This window comes from Folsomia candida, unplaced genomic scaffold, assembly GCF_002217175.1.
Source record: "Folsomia candida strain VU population unplaced genomic scaffold, ASM221717v1 Fcan01_Sc007, whole genome shotgun sequence".
In the NCBI taxonomy this organism is placed as follows: Eukaryota; Metazoa; Arthropoda; class Collembola; order Entomobryomorpha; family Isotomidae; genus Folsomia; species Folsomia candida.
In genome coordinates this window covers 2279975-2298725 of record NW_019091199.1, presented here as the reverse complement: position 1 = coordinate 2298725, position 18751 = coordinate 2279975, and the positions used below count along the sequence as shown (strand labels likewise).

The following is an 18751-nucleotide window of genomic DNA, read 5'->3' as shown; positions in this document are numbered from 1 at the left end:
CGCTCCAAGAAATTGAGCTGTGTTCACTATAAAAAAGAACAAATTTCAAAAGTGACAATTTGCTGTGTACTACTAAGGTATGAGCTGCAAAAAACTACTAATCGCAAAAAAATATCTGGTCGGCCCATTCGTGTGGCAGCCCCGAAAGTAATAAACTTCGTGAAAACAGAAATTTGCAATGTCGGAGCGAAATTCGCTGAAGTACTTGAAGTTGTCACCTAACACCATACATTATTTTAAAGCTTAGAAGTTGGACATCAAATCCTAGAAGGTTATATAAGCTTATAAATATAGTGAAGAGTAAAATAAAAGTAGCAAGCAGGAGGCCAGAAAAAATCCTTGACCTGAAGTAATCAAAATTAATCAAAATTGATCGTCCTGTACAAGACGATTTACTGCTCAGATTATCAGAATGCTTTTATTTGCACATAGTACAACTCTCCCACCTTCAAGAAAACCATTTATGCAAAACTGGGAAATAAATCTAAGCCAAAGTATCCCGTTCCGCCTTAAAACGGATCAAATGCAATTAACATGGGAGAGGTGAACAACGTTCCCAAATTTGTCAAATACAAGACCTATTGAACAATTTTAGTTTTTATCCAAGAAAGAATATTGTAATCGAAAAACTTCAGTCAAAAATTTGAACTTATTTCACCACATGTTGTCAAAAATCCCAAAAAAGGTAACCAGAAACAGTGGCGAAGCACGAATGGGAAGCACCCGACAAAAGCTTCCCCAAATTGGGCGGGAGGAGATGTATGGACCATTCGAAACAAAAAGTAATTAGCTTTAACCTTTGTATATTTCTGACCAAAATTTCGCCTAAACTAATGCATTGCTTCAGTTTATATGTGCATTTGACCAAAGTTGCATTACTTCCGGAACACCCTCTACGCTATGCACTACTCATTCAATAGTTTCACATCCACAAGTCAACGGTGTTTGAAGTGACTTCATGATCTGGTTTCATTTAACAAATTTATTCCGAATATGTGCTACGACTGCTCTCAGGATAATTTGGTGGCCCTTAAAAGGGCCGTTGGGTTATGAAAGAAAGTATAGAAAAGTTGACGAAGAAGAAATACAATGGACGTATTTACTTCTTTTTGGGCGCTGCTTTCTTGGAAGCAACCTTTGGTTTTGCTTGAGCCTTGACCTTCATGGTCTTCGGCTTCTTGGGGGTGGCTGCCTTTTTCGCCGCTGGCTTAGTCTTCTTGGGAGACTTTGGAGTTTTGGCAACTTTCACCTTCTTCGGTGCTGCTGGTTTCTTAGGTGCCTTTGTTTTTGGAGACCCCGCTACTTTCTTCTTTTTGGGGGAGGCAGTTTTCTTGGGGTTTTTGGTGTTTTTTTTCGGTGACTTGGCCTTCTTCTCTCCGGCTGCAGCAGTCTTCTTAACAGCCAACTTGAAGGACCCACTCGCACCGGACCCCTTGGTCTGGGTTAATTTACCAGCCTCCACCTGCTTCTTCAGAGCCTTTCGGATGAAGGGAGCCAATTTTTCGACGTCCACGGTGTAAAATCCACCAATGAATTTTTTTATGGCGGCGAGGGAAGACCCTTTCTTCTCGTTCAGCTTGCTCACGGCTTCCACTACCATGACATTCGCTGGGGGATGAGAAGCCAGTTTGACCTTCTTGACCTTCTTTACAACCGGAGTTGCAGCAACTGGAGCAGCGGCAGCAGACATCGTTGCAATTCGAGTGTGAATTTACTTTGATGATTTTAGCTTGGGAAAGTTGAGACAACTTGGATGACGTTAGAAACAGTTATGTAATGAGCGAGGTTTTTACTGGGGAAGGTGGAGAAGGGTCGGACGTTATGGGGCAGGGTTAAAGGCAGCTGCAGGCAATTACGCTGGTTCGCTCCATCATGGTCCGTTGGTGCATTTTATTCTGTTTCCCCTCCTAAAGTTGTCGTTATTCATTTCCTGTTTCATTCCTTCATATCTGGGAAAGACGTGGGAAAAGCTCATACTTTCCTCCAATCGTATCACTTCCCTCCTCAAATGATTTGATTTCCCTGCTTTCTACGTTAATTTATATTTGCAATGTGTTATACATTATTTTGTCTAACAAAGGAAATTAGACAAAATAATGTCTAACAAACAAGGGAAACAGAATTAGCATTCTATTCGTATTGGCTAGTGATAAAGTTATGCATTGATGAACTGTATCTGTCTAAACATGAAACCTGGTTTACTTCCACACCTATGTACAAAGTGTAAAGGTGAAGGTTGCTTAAAAAATTAAATGCCACATTAATTCATGACTGATGAAACTTTCTGAACTGTTTGTCTGTCTCTGTTTTGTGTACTACTCCTTCTTATTGATATGAACTTCGGTTTCTAGATATAGATATTACAGAATAGATATCAAAAGCTATAGTGTGACAAAATTTCACCCTGTAAATCATGACCTCCAACATCAGTAGAGAGGTCGTCAAATTTTGAGTATCACACACAATCACAATTTCTCAGATGGACGTCTTTGTAAGAAGGAAAACTCTATTTCGAATGGTACAACTTGGTGTCGCTACGTTCTTGCATCTGTTTACGAATAGAGTTTCTTGTGCTATTATGCGTGCGAGATACTTCACTCAAATCTGGAAAATATTAAGCCTGATATTAATGCAGACTCACACTTCGAGATTCACAATGTTTCGCTGTTTCATGCAATGCTTCGCTCAAAAAGCATCTCCACCAAGATTAACGCCAATAAGTGCCAATTAAAACAACCACAACTTGAAATAAGTGGCTCAATCGAATTTACATGAAATATAGCATAGCCACACACACACGGATACACACACTACTTGCACTGTGCTAATAAATCCGTACATATTCGCATTGTAGAATAATCAGCTCTTTCTCTCAACAGTTCTCCCGAAAGTGAGAATGGCCAATTGGACAGTAATGAATTTATTGTTGTTTGCACTTGTTGCAATTCCTTTGTGTACAAAAATAGCCTGTTTGGAGGAAGCGTTGGCAAAAAACTTCCTCCTCAAATTGGAGACCGAAGTGCGCCCAGTGTGCCATCAACGAGCTCTCAGCGAATGGAACTTTCACACCAATCTCACTGACTCCAACCGCAAGAAATCCGTAAAAGGTTCATGTTTATAAGACAATTGTATAAATAACTAATTTACACAAAAAATAGCTGGAGTCATCCATTGAGTATTCCAAGTTTTGGAGGAGAATGTGGGAGGAGGCGTCTCATTTTGATTGGAGATCTTTTAAAGATCCAGATACACGGAGGCAATTTAGCATGATGACAACTTTGGGGGTTGCCATTCTTCCGGACGATCTCCTCAAACGAGTGGGTGCTGATCACGTTAACTGAATATACATATGCAGAAATATGATGCGGTTCAACTGTTATAATTGCGAAACTTTGTTGTTTGTTGCATTTAGTACAATATGCTAAAACAGAATATGGAGAGCGAGTATGGAAAGGCAACTGTTTGTGATTTCTATAATCAGTCAAAATGTGACTTGGCCTTAGAACCTGGTACTCTAAATTTGTTAAGACTCTATCTGGGATGTTCACCACCAAATGACGTAATGTTTCAGATATTACCGAAATCTTTCTTACCTCTCGAAACCCAGCGGAATTGAAGTTTATTTGGCTTCAATGGAGGAATGTGACTGGGGCAGCTTTCAAACAAAATTATACTGACTTTATATCTCTAATGCAGACAGTGGCTCAGATGAATAGTAAGGAAATTGCGAAGTTTGGTAGTTTGGTTCAAGAAACTAATTTTAGTCCTCTTACATGCAATCATTTATAATTTTGCGTAGACTTTTCATCCCCGACAGAGTACGAGTTAAGGTCATACGAAACAGAGGAGTTGACGATTCGCGATTTTCGTGAGCAAATTGACTCTTTATGGAGTACGTTGAGCCCATTCTACAAAGAATTGCACGCGTACGTCCGCTTTAAACTCCGGAACTTTTATGGGGATGAAGTTTTCCAAGAAAGTGAAGGGCGAATTCCTTCTCATCTACTGGGTAAGGAAATGGTAAACTATATATTACAGACTTATGTAAATTACAAACAACCATGTGCATGTATGTAAAATGTACATAATATGTACATACATATTATTTACCTACAAAGTATTATGTAGGTAAATAATAACGGCTAATTATACACGAGGATTTCTTAGAAATTGTTTGCCATATTCCATAGGAAATATGTGGGCGGAAACGTGGGAAAGTATTGAAGACATTGTTTTGCCATTTACCAATAAGCAGAGTTTTAACATCACCCAAAGGATGCAGGAATTGAAAATGACCCCGATCGATATGGCCAAATTAGGAGAAACTTTTTTTGTGTCGTTGGGCCTTCCAAAGCTAAACGAACTATTTTGGAAAAACTCAATATTTGAAAAACCCCCGGATAGTGACTTAAAAATGATTTGTCATCCGTCTGCGTGGGACCTCTGCGATCAACAAGATTTCAGGTATGCATTCTACAATATGTATGTGTAAATCTTCACTTCGCACGTGAGAATCGTAAGCAGTATGGGAACGCATCGTGACTAACAAAACCCAGTGCATATTGCTGAACATTTTTTTGTTTGTGATCTCGAACTCAAGAGTTGAGTCAGGTCAGAATTTAAATTCGATATGTTCATAAAAGCACATATAACAATGTTATTTTTTACCTGGAACTCCTCATGATCCCCGAATTATTATGAATATGCTCCTTTAGGATTTAAGAGATGCAAAATTTTTCCTTCCTCATAAAACCTTCTATTATAATCATTTTTCTGATTTACTTATTGTTTCAGAATCAAACAATGCACAACGATTAGCGAGACGGATTTACTTACTTTGCATCATGAACTGGGCCACATATATTACCAAATGAGTTACAATCAGTTACCGAAAATTTACAGGGGTATAATTTGAAGAGAGGATTTATTATTTTATTTCTATTTATATCAATTAAATTAAACATTAAAATATTTCAAAAAGAGATTCATGCTTGGACGAAAATTACAATCTTAATAGATCATTTGTGTTTGGTAAAGATGGTGCAAATCCTGGATTCCATGAAGCGATTGGAGACCTAATTGCGTTGTCTGTCCAAACCATGACACACATGGAATCGATTGGTTTAATTCAGCATTTCGAGTACGATAAAGAGACAGAAATAAATTACCTATTGCGGATTGCACTTACAAAAATAGCATTTCTCCCGTATGGCTACATTTTGGATAAATGGAAATGGGAAGTAGCCTACGCCAAGAGTCCGGATATGAAGAAATCCTTAAATTGCAAGTGGTGGGAGTTGAGGGAGGAGTTTCAGGGCGTTGGCAAACCGCACAATATAAATTATGGAGAAGAATTTCTAGATCCAGCCTCGAAATATCATGTCATATCAAATGTGCCGTACGTGAGGTAATAACCTATTAGCCTATTACACCATTGTTACAGGAATATGAAGTAAGGAGTGAGTGACGAAATACATTAAACTTTATTTTTTCAGGTACTTTATATCAATGATCCTTCAATTCCAACTCCACGAATCTTTATGCAAAGAAGCGAAGAACACGAAGCCTCTCCATTTATGTGACATTTACAACAGTAAACGAGCTGGATTAAAGTTGAAGTATGCAGGGTTCATTTACATCACCACAAATATCGTGTTTATGATTCGCAAATTACGAATTAGTTACTCATGGCTATTTTACATTCAGGAAACTACTATCTCTCGGAGCCTCTAAGCCATGGCCTGTCGTGCTGGCGACGGTTACCGATACTCAAAAGTTATCTTCGAAATCAATCCTCAAATATTTCGAACCTCTGTACAAATGGTTGAAAGAGGAGAACGTGAGAAATAACCAAACTCCAGGATGGAGAACTACCACAACATGCAATGATCGCCCACTTACAAAAATCAAGTCGTCCAAAGGTTATTTAACTAGATGTTGTAATGCCTTAAACTATTGCCTTTTAACTATTTTTGTAGTAACATATCCTTTGTGGCAAATATACTTGAAACTATAATAGCAATTTTTAATTAAGTATAACTTCATTAAACTTATTTAAATACTTTGTATGGATGATTATCTATGCAAAGTTTCACGAATTAACACATTTTGCAATATGGACTATCGTACTGAAACTAATATTGTTACACGAGTGCGAGGTCTCCTCCTCGCTAAATCTGCTGTCCTGGGTTTTGCTGGGTGACATTGGCACACTATTTGTGACAATAAAGCATGAAGATTCCATGCTTTGGGACCCATTCACTTGTAGTATAGGTCATTATGGAATAAATGATCGTAGGATATTTTCGCGCAAAAATCACGTGCCCACTTGATTACATTGGGAGCGGGGTGAAATTCAATTTAAACCTGCGATCAGTTATTCCTTACTGCCCAATAGAAGCTCTGCCATCGACGTTTGTCAAGGAAGGATGTTGAGAAGTTGGATTATCCTATGCACTTTATGGGACAAAGGAGCAACAAGGCCTATGACACTGGGTCAGAGTGGTGGTGGAAGTAGAGGTCATTACATGTCGTGCTTGTTGCTGTTGGAGTTGATCGACTAACGTACGTCTTCCTCCAAAATGTAAATGTCCTGGCATCAAAATTTCACGTGCTGAGTGTTTGAATTCCTCTAACAAACAAGGTTGATTCATCGCAGATAAGGTAGTGGTAGTGTCTTGGTTGGTCGGTATTTCAAGGTTGGTCTTTGGAATGATTCGCTCAACGTATCTTTTTACACGACCGTCTAGTCCGACCATTTGTTTCTCAACATCACCGCTATCGCTTGGCTGCAATATGTTTGATATTAAATTCTTAACTGAAATATATTATAATTGGGAGGGAGGAAGAGGATGAGTACCTCCGATGATGATAAAGTAACGTCACTTTCTGAATAGCTTCCTGGGCAGAAAATTTTTTTCAAAATATCGTATGACGCGAGGACGAGTGGTGAGAGGATGAGAGACGCTAAGATGATGATGCCCACTAAAAGAATGCTGTCCCCTTGTCCCCCGTCTCCGCGGAAAAGATGCGTCTGCTTGCTCATTGTCGTTCGATTTCGATCCATTCGATCTCATTTCATAATCTGCTTGTTTCATGCGTACGGCTGAGTTTGGGATGGGATTGAAATCGAATCGTGCTGTTTTTGTGGTTCTATGTATAGAAGGTTATTCGTAACCCATTTTAATGGATGGAGGTGGATATAGGCGAGAAGAATTGTCGCACTCTAAAAGTATTTGCCAAACTCTTAAAGAACTAAATCCAAAGTGTGAAAGCATCTGCACGATACTTTTATTTTGTAATTTTTAGTGAAATATCTGCAAAAGAGGGAAGGAAACTCCTTACGACTTGTTCACAAATTATTGTCTGTGCAGAACAAGCTTATCACTGAAGAGTGTTTGAAACGAGGGGAGTAATTTGACTACAAGCTGAAAGAAGTTCGAGAAGCCGAAAATTCGTCTGAAATATATGTCGAATTGTATACTGCAAATTGTAGTAGAGTACTGACAAACAGAGACTGGGTACTGGCAGAGATCAGGAAGCGACGATGACATTTCTAGGAATGGATTCGAGTTTTTATGTTTTGACGAAATGAGACGACGAATGAAATGGATATGATTAGAAATACAAGAGCTCAGGATTAGGAGAGATATGTGCGAGATGAAAGGTATGCAAAATAGCAAGTGTTTTTTAGGAGATTTCATTTTGCGTGCTTGTGTTTTTGTGCCTTGTGTATTAAAGGTGAAAGCTTGTTAATCGACAAAATTTGATTCAGAATTATGTAGGAAACAATTATAAGAATGCATCTTTTAGAGATATTAGTTTAAAAAACCTACAGCGCAGACTTACAGCATTGAATCATGCATATGAATGTAATAGCAAAATTAGTTTTCAAAGAGTAATGAGCCAGATAAGTAAAAGATTTTTCGTAGCTTGCGTAGACGAGTCTACTGCATGGGCGGATGACATCAATAATTTGTTTATTTTCCAGTTTGATCACAATCTCCTATCGTTGGGCTTTTAATAATAAGTATTACATTTAGATTAATTTGAGTCCTTCAGTAGTAAATACTTACATATGTGTAATACCATCTTTAAATCTAAAGTGCTTTAATAATAATTACATGCAGTTTGTAAAATGATAATAATAATAATTTGATCTTAATTATGCCTCATAATAACGAGAGAAATTTATACAAACTGTGAAAGTAACAAAGAAAAATTACTCATTAGAATTATGCACCATACTTCTTAGCATATTATGTAGCACAATTACGTAATAATATTGAAACTATCTGCAATTTTGTCAGGTACATTTAGCACTTATGCGACAGAACTTAATACATTACACAAAAGGGACGAATCGTGTAATTCATACGTATATATCTATTTAACTCGAGTATTTGGTATCCCTGTGGACATACTTTGCTAGTCAGAAATCAGGGACACTGCCACGTCTCAACTTTTTTCCCTTAATCGCCCCAGTTTCGAATCGTTCCATGGCTCTGCCGATCGATCCAGTGCAAACTCCTCCCCACGTGAACTTATCAAACTTATCTGCCGTCTTATCCGGACTGCTAACCGTGGAAGACTCAGATTTGCCCTTTCTTCTTGCCTCTGGGGACTTGCTTTCTAAATTGACACTGTTGTTATTGATCGTCAAGAAATTCAGAGGGTTGTTATTATTCTTATTGCAACTGGGAGACCTATTCCCACCGTTGTTGTTGTTGCTATCACTATTCTCTTCCAGACTTTGTGACTGAGAGAGGCTGCCCTTTGCGAGGACTGATTTGGGAACAATGGCTGGATCAGGAGGAAATATCTTAATGGCAACAGCAGCCGGCTCAAAACTTATTGGTTCCGACTTGACCTTTGAGGATTTTGTTGGCATTTTGTTGCAATTTATTTCATCAGATGATGATAATAACGATGATGAGAGAGTGTTTGTGGAACTTTTTGTCGACGTCACTTCAGAAGGCATATGAAGAATTTTATTTGGGGCGATGTGCAGCGTCACGCTGGGAACTCGGTCCACTGTCACGCCAGATTTATTGGGAATTCGTTTCTGCAAAATTTGTTCTCTGATCGATGTTCTAGGTTTTGGGGGAGCTCTTGGAGTTGGCGGATTGTTGGCGATCTTGGCCCTCGTTGATGCTGCAGTCGTTCTATTGTTGGTGGCGGTGGTATTGTTCCTCTGCTGAATGGGTTGTTGTGGGGTTATTTTTCGTACCGGAGAAGGTTGGCTTGGCTTTCGGACTTTTGGGTTCACATCGTGAAGGAGAATAAAGGATGGGCGTTCTCGTGGAGAAAGTCCTTTGGGAATCACCTTTCCCTTATTCCCCACCGCCGCCGCTCGCGCTGAAGTGTTTGTACTGCCCCCTCCTCCGTTGGAGTCTGGCGTTGCTGTCGATCCTCCATTATTGGCGGGGTCAGATTTTGTAGTGCGATCTAAATCGGTGGAAGCAACAGGAGAAGACGAGCAAGTTACTTTAGTGGCGCCCACAATAATATTCTCCGGTGATTTCGAGTTGGAACGTTCTCCACTCGATTTTCTGTGAAAAGCTGAAGGATTTGTTGTGTCAATTGTGGGACTTTTAGCATTTAATTTCATTTCGTTGTTCTGAGAATTTTTCAATATCGACTTTTTGGGTACTTTCGCCAAAGAAGAGATTGTGTGTCTTGTGCAATTTCCGGGAATGCTTCCTCGTCGCGATGACGGAGCGGAAGGAGGAGCAGGCAGAATGAGATTTGTATTTAGTTGGTAATTAAGATTGTGATGTTGGCTACTAAAATTGGGTAGTGACGAATAATCCATATTGCTATTGCTCGTATTATTATTGATGTGATGAGTTGTTGGAGTTGCAGACTTTTTGAGAATGCCTTTTAATCGAGGACCGCTTCCATTTTCAACCCCACGCAATTTGGGAGGAGAACCACTGTCCCTTCGACCACTTTGAGGAGTGGGCCCTTGAGTATCGCTAGTTGCTCCATGTCTTGCACTCACTCTCGCTGCCCTCATTTCATCCCTGATTTGCTGTGAAGACCGTGAAACTCGCTTGTTGACCACGTCACAGTCGGACTTTGACCTGACGGACGAGGATGACTCTTGCTCATTGGATGATGAAGAGTTCATTGAAAAGTGGCCAGATTCTGCAGACTTTGGTTCCTTGGTGGTGGGGATGATACTGCTCACACCACTCGTGCTGTTGTTATCAGAACAGTCGCCGAGTGAAATTGTCGTCTCCTCACTCCCATCAACTTCCAGAATGGGTTCAAACTGGTTCTTTAAGTCCAGCTTTTTCCCATTTGCACTATTTACATTTGGAACTCGGCCACCAAAGGTCATGATGAGTTCTGCCACAGATTTTTGAGATTCTAGCTCCACGGCGGTGAGTCCTGACGATGAGCCATTTTGTACATCATCATCAACATCCTCGCTATTTGTGACCAGTGATGGATAGCCTGAAGCAGGAAGCAGGGTAGATCCTGCAGAGTCAAGACTTCCAGCCATGTTCATATGGTTTACAGGTGCGGACAAGTCGAAATTAGGGATGGGAGGAGTGTTTGGCACTGAGATTGATGGCGCCAGGGGGTTGTTTGGAACGACAAAGTCATCCATCATGCATTGTTGGTTCCAGTCAAGTTCATACTGGGTCGTCGTAGCGGCAGCAGAAGTGCAAGTGGACACCACACTTATTACGGATTCTTGGCTGGTGGCTGATTTCATGCCCAGGTCCAGACTGGGAAAGTTGGCGACACTGCATGTTGATATCGTTTCATTTATAAAGTTTCTGGGTAAGTCTATAGTTTTTACATATCATAAACTATTGCAAGTTGCTTACCTGGCCCAACGAGCCGACCCTGGCAAGTTATTGTTGATTTTTTCACAACTCTTGGAAAGTTGAATCTGTATGAAGTGATCATAAAAAAAATATTTCGTCAGCCTTCAGTCAATTTTCTTGTACATAAATAATCGAAGCAATAAAAAGTAATCTATGTATATTCAAGCCGTCTGTACGCACTTTACTCTCCCAAAGTTGTTCTCTGCTTTTGCTTAAATTTTTCCTCAGCTTCCAGTTGCCTCCGACACTGTTGTCACCCGAAGCCATTTTCATTTTCTCAATGAGAGCCTCCCTGGACTTGGTCTTTCCTCCCATTTTGTTCAAATCATACGCAGATTTGCACGCTCTGAGGATGGATCGTGCGGATGGGCGTCGCCCGGCCGCCGAAGCCGTGCTCATCCCTGCTAACGCCATCGTCTTCCTTGGAGCTGAAATCGATTAATTGTTACGTAATATTCATTCTCAGCACAAGTATTATCATAAAAATTTAGTCGTGTCCTATTTACATCGTTTCTTTGGACCACTGTGGTTGATTGAACTGAAGTGTTGCGCCACTTCCGGCTCCAGTTCAGGTTCACAGGGCGGAGTTGGTGGGAGGACTTCGGGAATAAAGGACGTCAACCAGTCATGTTCCTCCATTTCGACAGGGGTAGGCCGCAACCTGCACATTTACATATATTGATTATTGATGCAGCACAGTTCACATGCAAATTGAGGAGACAGAAGATAGAGGTAAGAATAGTGTCCAATATGTGAACTCACTTTGCATTTTTTACGGCCAATTTAAGAATGAAGTCAATGGCGGAGGGACTGATGTCTTCAAAGAGCTCTTCAGGAAAGTCAATTGGTTCGTGTACGATGTTTCTGAATGTTTCTTGATCCGTGTCACCTCCAAATGGGCTTTTATAAATGCAAGATCAGATAGATGCCAAAGGGGAGACGAGATGAGATGTATTTATTTATACTGTATTTATGCATACCTAAATCCTGTGAGAAGGACGTAACAAAGTATCCCGACGCTCCACATGTCAGCCGATGTGGATAATGGTTCATACAGCAGGATTTCAGGGGCTAAAACAAAAGTCTTTATCAAAAACTTTGTGCATATTACAGTTAGGAAAATAGGCAATGGTCACTTATTGTTAGTTATTCGTAATTCTACTTTTCATCATTGGACATCATTCGAAATGCATATTCATGTTAAGCACGATTTATGTTATAACAATATTTTAAGCACATTAGGCATTTAAGGTACGTTCTGATTCCAATTAGTTCCTCAATTTGGTGAGACACACGTAAAAATGTAATACTTAAGATAATCCGTTTACTGACCCACGTATTCTGGCGTCCCAATAATCTCTTTGACTTCCTTTCCGGGCTTAATTGCAAAAAGAGAAAAATAAAATAAAGTCTATTCGTGGCTTGTTCCTGGTTTTTAGCCTTCCGTTGTGTTAGCTTACCTTAATTACTCGAGAAATCTTTGGTGATTAATCACGACACATGAAATGAAAAGAAATACAACGTTAATGATAATGTAAAGATCACATCATAAATTGTCACACTTTGCTAGTTTTTGTTGCTATCATTTCAACCGTGATAAGCAGACCCATGGGTTAACGAATCTCAATAAATTGCATGCAAAGTGAAACTATGAATACATACACGCTGGAGGTATGCACAAGTACTTAATTTTAATTCTGATGACCTATATATCAATACTGACGTTTGATCTCCGCATGTTCAATTGACAGAGACGATACATTTAAAAAACGACACTTGTTTGTTCACATATTCCTTAATTTTTAATGAATTAAAGACGTACCTCGAAATCACAGAGTTTTATTTCACAAGTGGGAAATTCTGTGAGTAAATTATTACACATTAGTTAGCATAGTCATGTTTTTCTAAGAAAAAATCAATTCCATTTCTAGAATCACACTTACCTCCCATGAGTAAAAGATTTTGCGGCTGTAATCAAAAATTCATTTTAATATCCACGCGGTCATCTCATAACAATTTGAAACCCATGATTATGTCAATGACTATGACTTAAATATGCTTATGCTACCTTAATATCCAAATGAGCAATGTTCCTTTCATGGAGGTATTTTAGAGCCTCCAAAAGTTGAAAAATATATCGCGAAGCATCCTTCTCCAAAAGCACCAAATCTGCATCAATTACCTAATTCGCAAATAATAACAGAAATTGTATGTATTCATGTATGACCTCATTGGCCTTCCAGTTCAACATTCATAGCCTAATACCCTATTTTACTTACCGTTTGGAGATCACCACCGGGGGCACTGCGGGAAAAAATTATCATAAATTATAAGTCGGCAGGCAGACTGGTCAACATATATATTCGTCGCCATAATATTTGTATCAACTACATTAATATCCAATAAAAACAAGGCTCTTCTGAATGTGATCTTAATACGTATGTAGCGTGCACTAGTCAAGCATCACAAAATTCAGAAGGATGAGAATAATCTACTGGAATTGTATTGTACATACATGTATGTACTACTGACTCAGAATTACTTCACCAAAAATTTGATTCCCGCTTCGTACCCCTACCATACTAATAGCATGGGAAGGATACCAGCGCGGGATGGAAAAGAAAAACTGAGTTGATATTAGTTAGGGTTTATGTAACTAGACTATTGACTGTTCAAGGAGATGAAGAAATCCGTAAACAACAATCAGGGAACGATAAATAAATAATTGGTAGCTGATGATTTGGGTGTGTTGAACTTACAGTTCCATGATGGTGACGGCACAGTCTTCCAAAATGAAGGCATCAATAAACGAAATGATGTAAGGATGCTTCAATTGACTTAATAGAGCGATTTCGTGAAGATTTTCGATGCACTCTTCATCGAGGGATTGTCCAGGACGTTTTCTGGGACAGAATTTTGCGGCGTAATATGAACTGGTGATCAGACTTTTGCATCGCTTCACTTGGGCATACAATCCTCTACAAACAAAGACGAGAATTAATTGTGGTTCACCATTTTCCGTTTGAACAAAACCGTGAATAGGAGGATCCAATGGACACATTCAAATTAAAATAAGTTGATTTATGTACATGCATAAGAATTGGGAAGAGAGAAATTGAAGAAATATGCAAAATGAAAAGGGTCTGCTTACGTGGCGAACGGAGCACCTTTGTCCATTCTGTACAAACTGTTAATGTCGCCCTTGTTGATCACTGCCTCCTGATTCAAGAGCAGCATCCCACGACTGTCGCAACTTGTAAAACATTTTGGACTGGAGTCCGCCTGAGATTCCAGCTTACCAAAACCACACTTATTTACGACGACCATTGTTATTTATCAATTGTTATTTTGATGGGTTCATCCAACACAAAGCATCACTTATTTAAATAACTGGGGTGAATCCATAGGAGCAATAACATTATCTGAAAGTATGAAAGTGAACCCATTATAATATTTCCACTCGTCTTTCAGCACTGGAAACACTGTTTAGCGATTCCAACCATTAAGTAATTGCATAAATCCAATCCTCAAATGTGACAGAAGTAATTACTGCGTAGATATCGGAATTTATTTTCAGAATTTAAACGCACGAGCAGAACTCTGAGATGTGTAGTCTATTGGAAATGTGTTCCATTGCGTTCCAATCCAAGTTCTCGTGTGATGAGAGTGGTAAAAAGTTGAACAATTGAGAATTTGTAATGATGTCTCCAATGAATGAATGAATCAAAGATCAATGAAAAGGTGTGGGCGATGATTTGCAGATGTACTTGTGATTTGCCTCAGTCAGCACTTCTTGTATAGTCATGAAGCCTTCTTGGAAATGGTAAAAATCTGCAGTGATAAATCTCGTGTGAACTTGTAATATTTTTATGTGAACAACTTTGTTACATATACGACATGAGTATTTTTTATGTTTTTAAACTCACAATCGCACTACTACAAATGTGTATGAAGATACTTCAAGACGTGCATTTGTTATTTTCACTGTAAAATTGCAAGTCATTTCTGAGCTCAAGTGTTTAAGAACAACAAAAATGGAGACACTTTTTAGACTAGAGACACAACTACATACATAACTTGAAAACTGCTTATTGTCGTTTTGTCACGTAATAATTAACTCCAGTTAATTTGGCAAGAATGAGCGTAAGCCAACATGGCGTTTGGTTTTCTTGACTGGTTGGCTTATGTAAAAGTTGTGTCCAGCTCGTAGCCTTGTGCGTCTGGTCTGTATATTTTATAAATATGTAAATCCACGGAACTTAATCGGAGGAGTCTTTTTCAATTTTAAAAGTAATTCTAGTCACAGTTTCACTGACACGAGAGATGAGTCTCATCTCATCACAGTGTGTATTTCCTACTAGTCATTGATGTTTTTTAAATTGATGCAGAAAATCCAATAAATATTTCCTCGAAATGTTAAATTGCGTAATGTATGACCAATAAATTCACTAAAGTCTAAAGAAAATGATCTTGGTCGTGCGTGGTCACTGCGCGATAGGACCAGAACAAGTCCACAACTGACTGAGGTCCAAAGCTCATGATGCAGCCAAAGAGCCAACCCCAACTCTGCCGACCATTCCAAGTTTGTAACAACTCACTGGTCGTTTGCATGGGTAATTTTGTGTTTGTACCTCTACAATATTTTTATTCTTTCAGACAGTCCACAGAGATTTGCTATGCTCGCGAAGAAGCATAATTAGGGAACGATCGTGCTATATTTACAAAGGTTTCGTAGATTTGTGCACCAGAGGTTTGAGACAATCGGGATTTTACCAACTGCTCAAAATCGTGTGCATGCTCATGAATGATCACTTGTAAATGTCTGGAATATTTGATCACGGAATATGTGAATGTTTTGAAATCAACTACGCGTAGGTAAGTATGCAGCAAGTGGTGGTAATGAAGCAGAGAGATAGATTTAACATTTGGCCTAGGCAACAGGGCAGGTAAGCCTGACTTGGCTTTGGTTGTCGTCCTTGCCAAGTCCATTTTTGGAGATTCTTCTTTCCAAGTTCTCCCTCGAGCCTTCATTTATTTCACTTCAAATTATTCTCTCGATGCTAAACTGTGGAGTTTCATATGTGGCAGTGGACACATGCATGCTCTGACACTGGCAAAAATTCCTTTATAATTTTATAATCAGCAACATTCAACATCAAGTAAGTAGTGGATGCGACTGCATGCATATGTATGTACTTACAACAATCGTCCTCCGCTCTCGTCAGTCATCGTCATCGTCAAATCTGTAATAAGCTCGGTCAATTTTACGTAGGTTGACTCAAACGCCAAGTCAAAAGTATCAACTACGTATGTACATATGCACGTAAATTACTATGTACAAGTAGGCTGGTTGGTTGTGGGTTATTTGCTAAAGATTATTATTGTTGTTGTTGTTGTCGTTGTAATATTCTACAGAACTGCATAATATGTTAGAAGCAATTGTCAACCTTTGCGGCTTACTTTGACAAGAAGAAGTGTTCTAAGGTTGCATTGTGTCATTGTAGGTTTGGTGCTAATTTTAATTCGCAATTCTAATATGATTGCGATCTCTACGGAAGTCGTCGTCTGTTCATTTCATTCGTATAAATTAAAAAATGACAATAATTATATGCCACACATATGTATTCTCTCACCTTATAAAATTACATGCATGACGAGTCCAAGAAATTGATTGAAACTGACATCGGACTCGTCAATGTGTGTTGAAAAAAATCGAACCAATCGTGCTGAAAGGTTAACAAAACATTCTATGCATTTTGAACCCAGCGACACAGGTCAAGCCACAAAGGGTTTGCCTCGTAGATGTGCACATATCTAAATAAATAGATGATAATCAAACCCAATAAAGTAATCGATGAATTTGCATAGAAAATACGATAGCCAAATATACAAAAGTGAATTTGGCAATAAAAATAAGAAAATAAATGATAAAATACGATTAGTCCGCTTTTTTATTCGCATGTTGAAACTTTTCTGCTTGCTACATACAGTTGAACTTGTCCTGCATTGAATCATTTATGCGAGAACAGGCGTTCACAGGAGGAAGCGAATTTAAATTCTGTTCAGGTTTCTTTTGTCGAATTGTTTCTCTGCCCACCTGAACCAGCGATTAGCTCGGCAACATGTCCTGAATCGGGTTTGGCATTTTCAACCACCACCAGCCTTCAGTTCTTCCATAAAATATAATCATCGCCACTGAACGAGTCCTGAAAACTTTCGAAACTTTGCTGCTACGGATTTGTCTCTTGCTTGAATAATTCCCAAGCCGATCATCACCGCCTTTTCCCTCATTAGGAGCATGGATTTTGGATTCACGTTCTGTTAACTAAATGGATTACTCTTTGCCGATTTCGGTATTGTTCATGAATCACTCTCATATTTTTGAACTCCATATTTCAATATTCCTGTTTGGCTATCGTGCCAAAATCAGGAGTTGCAGCAGCAGGATCACACAGAGCGCACGACGAATGTAATCTCGACCAACCTTTTTTATATTGATGCACATGCAATAAAGGTTTCTTTTCTTGTAAACAAATGTGACACAAATGGATTATCATCCTGAATTATTCCGCCTTGATGCTTCAACATGCTGAAGCTACACAGCATGCATAATCTTTTCTTATGTATTTGCATTGTCCACCATTATCCTCGACCCTTAGACAATGCACAAGCCATTGAGGAAAAGCGAACCAAAATCCTGGTTCAAGTTGTCACAAGTTGTGCACTGATTAAGGCATTAAATTGTTTCGGGCCACTCGCTATACACAAGATGAACTAAGGATCGACTAAAAATCGACCATGTTTCCAACTTTGGGAGGATGATGTTTTCAATTGGGTTCAATTTTACTGAAACTGATGTAAAATTATCATAAAATGCAAATTCTGTTAAGACTCAAAGTAATAAATTATTCGAAGCAATGTGGGTTGAAGAACAAACATGTCGCCTGGTTGACGGCGAGCACCAAGCGGACCTTATTATTTGCTGGCAACAGGTGAGGATGTCGACATTACATGGTCGATACTCCATAATGACGACAATTATAGTAACACAGCACCAATCGTTAGATATACGTGTTCAGACGTTATTTACAGTGAGTGGGGGTGGATAATCCGTCGTTGTCGCCGCCGTCGTCTGCGCATCGGTAACTTATTGGAATTTCCTTCACAATGGAATATTTATTATTCGCACAATACAGTGTGTAATGGAGTATGTAATAATCGTACTGTTTCTAAGTGTTAACTGCTAAAGTGTTAATTGTCCTTGTTTGTTTGTTTTTGATGATGCTTGGAGAATAGACCTTGTGGTTTTTAGCAAGTTTTATTCCTTCCCATTTTTGCCTAGCTCAGGGTGAATTTGACTAAATTTGAGATGACCGACGACGGCTTGCTTGACAGCCGTACATTGCATATTATCCTTTTATTATGGTTAAATCTGAAAAAATGCAATGTCCATGGTCATGTTCACGTCCACCCGCTTTTAAATATTTTACCACATTGCCAAATTAAAAAAATAGTAAGTCTAAAGTACTAGCTTAACTTGCAACATGTTGACCAAAGATTATTTTGAAATTGGAAACTGCAGTGAAACAAGTAATCTCATCTATAATGAATGTATGTACATGCACTAATCTATGTGTGTCACCGCAACATTCACAAGTCCAAAAGTGCCAAGTTGTCTGCACTCTTCACGCCCCGACCAGTCTGAAATGGGTGTGGTGTAGGTCAAGTTATGCGTGACCTGCACACGAAAAGCTATTACCCACCCGCAAATGCCCTGCATCCATCCACACAAAGGGTAAACTTTTCAATGGTTATAGCTCAGAAATTCCAAACGGAAGTAATGAGGCTGAAGAATTTGCAATGTGCATCTTTGGTAGTCAGTTGGAGTTTCAAATGCAATTTAAGTGATT

At 39.1% G+C, this 18751-nt stretch overlaps 3 protein-coding genes across 4 annotated transcripts; 1 reads left to right on the top strand and 2 right to left on the bottom strand.

Annotated features, from left to right (window-relative positions):
• Positions 1–1029: 1029 nt before the first annotated feature.
• LOC110852504 (histone H1A, sperm) lies at positions 1030–1756 on the bottom strand. The gene has a single exon (XM_022100594.2). It carries the CDS (start codon positions 1688–1690, stop codon positions 1100–1102), a length of 591 nt encoding a protein of 196 aa, XP_021956286.1. The 5' UTR covers positions 1691–1756; the 3' UTR covers positions 1030–1099.
• Positions 1757–2693: 937 nt separating this feature from the next.
• On the top strand, positions 2694–6022 carry LOC110852103 (angiotensin-converting enzyme). The gene is made up of 10 exons (XM_035854166.1): positions 2694–3100; positions 3159–3317; positions 3413–3509; positions 3572–3715; positions 3800–4009; positions 4191–4464; positions 4795–4904; positions 5038–5407; positions 5496–5618; positions 5707–6022. Exons 1-10 carry the CDS (start codon positions 2897–2899, stop codon positions 6014–6016), a joined length of 2001 nt encoding a protein of 666 aa, XP_035710059.1. The 5' UTR covers positions 2694–2896; the 3' UTR covers positions 6017–6022.
• Positions 6023–7960: 1938 nt separating this feature from the next.
• Positions 7961–15400, bottom strand: LOC118436196 (probable serine/threonine-protein kinase DDB_G0277165). 2 transcript variants are annotated; one of them, XM_035853722.1, is made up of 15 exons: positions 14342–15400; positions 13993–14263; positions 13601–13819; positions 13121–13145; positions 12910–13023; positions 12785–12809; positions 12664–12701; positions 12302–12319; positions 12174–12219; positions 11822–11912; positions 11604–11741; positions 11348–11502; positions 11022–11269; positions 10842–10906; positions 7961–10757 (listed from the first exon to the last, which is right to left on the bottom strand). In XM_035853722.1, the coding sequence occupies exons 2-15, from the start codon at positions 14166–14168 to the stop codon at positions 8432–8434; spliced, it is 3684 nt and encodes a 1227-aa protein (XP_035709615.1). In that variant the 5' UTR covers positions 14169–14263; positions 14342–15400; the 3' UTR covers positions 7961–8431. The 2 variants fall into 2 exon arrangements, with proteins under 2 accessions (XP_035709615.1, XP_035709614.1); XM_035853721.1 differs by having other exon boundaries at positions 13993–14672; positions 14768–15400.
• Between the last annotated feature and the right edge of the window lie 3351 nt (positions 15401–18751).